Genomic DNA, 5775 nt, shown 5'->3' on the forward strand with positions numbered 1-5775 from the left:
GAGCTCACATTCTGTTCTCTGCCCTCATATTTTTAACTCTGGTTTGCAAAGAGAACGTTGGGTCACTCCAGTCCTGCGGGTGGGGGTGGGGAACGGGAGTGGGGTCCACCTTCCCTTTTATTTTCTGGCTTCCAAGTTTCTTGAGCCCAGGAAGAATAAGTGTGTGTGTGTGGAGGGGTGTGAGCTATTTGACCCTTTGTCTCCCTGACCTTGTGGTGTCTGAGGAGGCTGAGCCCTTTGCAGGCAGACAGCACTTTCCTGATTGGCATATGTGTTGTGTGTAAGAACAGTCAGTACGGGTAGGGCTGGGATGGGCGGGGAGAGGCCTGTCTAGGAATGTTCCCATTTTATTTTGGTCTCCTCCCCACCCCTCACTATCCAGCCTTGTCAATCCCCTGCAGCTCCCCTCGCACCCCTCCAAGGGGGATTTCTGCCCACCCTTAAACAAGGTAGGACACTGTCTCGAGGCCTTGGCTTTTGGTCAGGGGAGTGCACAGAGGATTCTCTTCTGCGCCTCTCCGAGTCCCTGATGCTGAGGCCTACTGGAGGGATGGGGGAGAGAGGTTGGCCTGAGACCAGCTTGCTCACCTGGGCTGCTGTCCACCTACTGGGGTTCCACTTGCCCTCCCCTCATGCCTGTTGCCCTCTCCTGCCTGCAGGCTCTTTGGCTTCGTGGCCCGGAAGCAGGGCAGCACCACGGACAACGCCTGCCACCTGTTTGCTGAGCTTGACCCCAACCAGCCGGCCTCTGCCATCGTCAACTTCGTCTCCAAGGTCATGCTGAACGCCGGCCAAAAGAGATGAACCCTGCCCCTTGCCCAGGGCCAGTGCCGTGGGGAAGGGGCGTGTGGGGAGGGGACCCATGAATCCTGACCACTCTTGAACCCAGAAGGAGGACTTTGGGCCAATTTCGGAGGAGAGAAGAAAGTGCAACGTGGGGAGAGGGAAGTGAATTGCAGAGGGGAGGGGGAAGAGAGAGAGAGAGAGAAAAAAAAAGAAAAAGATGGAGGAGAAGAACTTGGATTCCCCTGGGTAGATGGAAACTGCAAAAACCCAAAGCCTCCAAAACTAACCAGGTCCACCTAACACCCCCTCCCTTCCCCAAGAAGATGGATGTCCTCAAAAGAGAAGGAACAAACCTCCTTGGGAATCCACATTTTTTGGGGGAATGGAAAAGCTCTGTCTCCCTAACTCAACTGCTTTGCAAGGGGAAATCAAGCTGGGAGAATCTTTTTCTGGCCACCTGTAGGGTAGGTTGTCAAACCAAACAGAGCCACCGTGGGACATCAAGTGGCAGAACTTGTTCGCTTGAAACTGTCTCAGACCCAAGGCACCTCAGGTCTCTTTGCCGTGCCTCCACTCTATTGTCGTGTGGGTGTGTGTCTGCACCCATGTCCTCACACATTGATCTAGATCTGCCTTTATGCACTCGAATTATAAACAGCTCGGCTTGTCCTTGTCCCATGTGTTTGTAGACACACATGCATACTGTCCAAAGGTTAGGGATGACGGTGGCAGGGCAGCAGGGGAGGGACAAACAACCAAGCTATGGGTGACAGAGGCTCTCTCCTGGTGCCTGCACCTGCACCCTAGTGACCCTGGGTGCCGCCAGACTCTTCTCCTCTACAAAGACCCCAGCAGGAGTGGGAGGGTCTGCAATGGCATCACCCTGTCCTGCCTTGGCCAGAAGACTGGAGCTTTGGTTTGAGGAGGTAGAGATATGTGTATCCATAGGAAGAGATCTGTCAGAACAGGCAGCTGTTGAGCTCGGGGTGTCTTCCCCAGGGCATGTGGCTCAGCAGCAAGAAAGGCAAGTTGCTCCTGCTGGGGCCCTGGAGTCCGCCTTAGCTCCCACCTCTCAGCCCTGTTATTGGGTTTCATGCCCCAGGACCAGCCTTATCTCAGACCTGCTTACCTGCATGATGCCTTTTTGGGGGCTAGGGATTGAGCCTTCCTGCTCTGCCCAGCCCTGTTCTATTCTGCAGGGTCCCTGTGTTGGAATTCACCCTGGGGAACCTGCTTCCTGCTCAGTGAGGCTCAGGGCAGAAACCTGGAGTCCTTATCCTCCCCTCTGTAAGTGTTTTAGGGTCTGGCTTTTGCAGGCACCCTCTGACCTCAGCAGAGCTCCTGGGCCTGCTGCCTGTACACCACATTGCCTACCTACAATGCCAAAGCCTCACTGTCACCCTTTCTGCCTTGGTTTCCCCAGCTGAGCCACGCTGCCCATGCAGCAGAGGGCAGAAGGCTTGCACTTGGGCCAAAGGGCCTAAGGTCCACTGGACAGTTGGGAAAACACCTGACCACCATTTAAGGACTCTAAGCCAGAATGGAAAATTCACCAGGACTCCATTCTTAAGACTATGGGGGTCCCCTAGAGAGAGGCATTGTACTGATATATAAATATTATATAATATATACATGAGACATACTGACAGAATCTGTAAGCTAATAAAATGTAAGAAAAGGTTAAAAAAAGAATAGGTAAATTGACAAGAAGTATTTATTGTTTTTCCATATTGCTTTATTGCCTTCCCTGGGGATAAACCAATTCCTATCCTTTTTTCGATGTGTAAGTAAAGCCTGAAGTGTAGGGGGCCTTTGCTCTTGGAGCAGCCAGGGTCTCCTTGCCCTGGCCTTGGCCTTCCCTAGACCGTGTGGGGCTCAGCGTTGGAAGGGGTTGCACATGTCCCACCCATTGGCCCCCTTACTTTTCAGCAAGCCAGGGGCCCAGCAGTCAGCTCCCAGGATGTGTGGGGAGCTGTCCCTGCCTCTGCAGGCCTGAGCGAGTGTGTGAGCATGCGGGGACATGGGTGTGCGTGGCACACATAGGTGTGTGTGTGCCTTTTGTATTTTTTTCTCCTCCAAGGAGCTGTGTCAGTGTGGACGTTCTGTTTCAGGGAGTTGGAAAGGAGGGTGTCTGCAGAAGGTGGAGAGCAGGGGCAGAGGCCCCACCGGCCACCCCCTGCTTCCCAGAGTGAAACCTTGTGCCTAGTGACTGAAGTCCCTCCAAAGTGCTCTTCCTTCTGAGTTATTCAAGCCAAATATCTGGGTTTCACCCTCTCCTCATTCCCTAGCAAACCCCAATTATCTTCCAAGATAGGAGATATTTCCCATCCCCTTCCTTTGTAAATATCTCATCTCCCACTGGACAGCCCAGGAGCCTATTCCTGGCATGGATGTTTTGTCCACACTTGAGGCTGGGCAGTGTATCAGACCCTTCAAGCAGCCTGGCTGGGGCCCGGGACTGAGTCTGGGGTCAGCTTTCGCAGTCGCTTTCCCCTTTCTCACCACCCACCACAGCCCACCTTGCATACATGGCCAGCCCCTCCACTCCAGCCTGAGCCGTGTGTGCCCCCGCGGGAGGACCCATTCATGCCAGAAAGCTGGTAACTCCCTCCCAGCATCCCTGCGGAAGGAGTCAGTTTTTCAGAGTGTGGCCTTTCAAGGCAAATGATGGGGAAGGGTTCCCCAGTCCCCACAGTGGCCCCACCTCTGGGCCCAGCACCAGAGCCCTCCTGTGTCATGGGGGCTGTGCACCCATGCACACACCTACGCACACACAACACTCCGCACTGCAGTATATTCTTGCCAAAGATTTCCTTTAAAAAAAAGCACTTTTACTAATTATTATTTTGTAAATGTTTATCTTCTTCTGTCTTCTCCCTCCCTGAATCTATTTTACTGTTGTTTATTGTTGAATCTGTGTGTCAGCCAGGAGAGTGCTGTCTGGCCTTGAACATGGGCTGGGACGGGAAAGGGTCTGGGAGAAGATGGGCAAGAAAGAGCCGGGGAGTCATGGACATCGCAGCGACGCAGACTCCAGCAGGTTCAGTCCCATGCTGCCGCCAGCTGTCCAGCTGGGTGTCTGGAGGGAAGAAGGCAGAGGAGGGTCGTGTCCCTTCAGCTTGGGGAGGGGCCCAGTGAGCTCCACGTGGCTTTTTCCCAAAGGGAGCAAGAGGGAAGGATTGGGTGAGAAAACAAGGGAGAGGGGACCCGAGAAGGAAAACAGGGAGGAAGTGAGCAGTTTGATCAGCCTGCTATCACGGTGTTCTGGCTCTCTTACTTAGCCAGACACTTAAGGGACAGATACATCACATCCTAAGTTTGGGAAAGAGCTTTGACCCATCTCATCTGAGCCTCTCCTCCAGTAGCTCTGAAAGCTGTGGACACCAATGGCCAGGATTCCTTCTCCCCTGGTTTTTGAGGATCCCTGGGTCTTCTGAGACTGGCCAGGAGAGGGATGGTGGGGCCAGTGGTTGTGTGAGAGCAGGAGGGGCAGCCCTCCTGGACAAGTGTGATCCCCCTATAAAGGGCTCTCAGGAGGTTGGCGAGTAGGAGATTCTGCCTTGTTCTGATGAGCCTGCGCAGGGGCTCCAAGGAAACATGCTGTCCGGGGGACAAAGAAGGGTGGTGAGTGTGATCAAATCTAGTCTCACTCCCACTTTTTAGTCTCACTCCCACTTTTGTCCATCACCCCTGCCTCTTGGATCTTCTCCCACTTTTTTTTCCAGCTTTAGGACCTGGGGAGATCATGTGAGTCAAGGGAGACCCCCAGTCCTGCCCCCACACTCGGGGTCCTCCAAGAGCTTGGGGGGCCGTCCCAGAGCAGCCCTTTACCCCAGGTCCAGGCCCTGGAATCCTGAGACTCACGTTTCCTTGGCCAGTGGTAACACAGGACGTGTGCGCGCATGTGCAAGTGTGGATGTATGTGTGTGCGTGTGTTTTGCTCATCTCTTTAGGGAACTTGGGAGTAGGGATTGGAGGTGCTGGGCAATGGAACTTCAAAATTCAATGTTGCCCAGCAGTGAGGGGAGTTGGGAGGTGAGGCCTGTAGGGCAACCAATTGGTGGAGTCTCAGCGATAGCCCAGGTGAGAAGTGGGCCACCCAGAGGGGCAGGGTGGGGCCTCGGGCAGATCTGTCCCTCTTGGCCCCTCTGTCCTCAAATGTCCAAAATGTTGGAGGACCTCCATTCATATCCCACGCCTGGGCTCTTGTCAGCAGTGGAGTTACCGTAGAGGGATTTCCCAAGCTTGTTTTCCAATCAGTGTTAAGCTGTTTGAAACTCTCCTGTGTCTGTGTTTTGTTTGTGCGTGTGTTCGAGAGCACATCAGTGTGTGCAGGCTGTTTCCCCATTTCTCTCCTCCCTTCAGACCCGTCATTGAGAACAAATGTAAGAAATCCCTTCCCACCACCCTCCCTGCTTCCCAGGCCCTCTGCGGGAGAAACAAGATCACCCAGCATCCTCCCCCACCCCAGCTGTGTATTTATATAGATGGAAATATACTTTATATTTTGTATCATCGTGCCTATAGCCGCTGCCACCGTGTATAAATCCTGGTGTATGCTCCTTATCCTGGACATGAATGTATTGTACACTGACGCGTCCCCACTCCTGTACAGCTGCTTTGTTTCTTTGCAATGCATTGTATGGCTTTATAAATGATAAAGTTAAAGAAAACTCTGTGCCGTTATCTATGTTGTTCGGACAGGGGTCTGCCATGTCTCTGGTGGGCAAAAAGGGGCCTCTCCAGAGATCCAGGTGGGCTTCAGCTATGCCTCTGGTGGACAGCTCAAATCCTCCCAGCGGCTTCCCCACCATCCGCATTGTGGTTCTGGTTCCATGTGTTTATTCATTTGGATTCTTTCAGCTGCAAGAGAAACTCAACTCAAACTTGTTTAAGAAAAAAATAAGTTTCTTGGCCCGAGTGACTGAGAAGTCCAGGCCTAGCTGCATTTAAGGGCTCAAATGGTAGAATCAGGAATTCGTCCCCATC

At 53.2% G+C, this 5775-nt stretch overlaps 1 protein-coding gene across 7 annotated transcripts in view; it reads left to right on the top strand.

Moving 5' to 3' along the window:
- Positions 1 to 5471, top strand: part of TNS1 (tensin 1) — a 214892-nt gene extending 209421 nt beyond the window's left edge. For all 7 annotated transcript variants that reach the window (XM_058438388.1, XM_032754548.2, XM_032754544.2 and 4 more), the window contains one exon: positions 660 to 5471. In XM_058438388.1, the coding sequence (XP_058294371.1) occupies positions 660 to 804 (145 nt within the window). In that variant the 3' untranslated portion in view covers positions 805 to 5471. The remainder of the gene's footprint in view (positions 1 to 659) is intronic.
- Positions 5472 to 5775: the final 304 nt, after the last annotated feature.

The sequence above is a fragment of the Hylobates moloch genome, unplaced genomic scaffold, assembly GCF_009828535.3.
Source record: "Hylobates moloch isolate HMO894 unplaced genomic scaffold, HMol_V3 SCAFFOLD_1, whole genome shotgun sequence".
In the NCBI taxonomy this organism is placed as follows: domain Eukaryota; kingdom Metazoa; phylum Chordata; class Mammalia; order Primates; family Hylobatidae; genus Hylobates; species Hylobates moloch.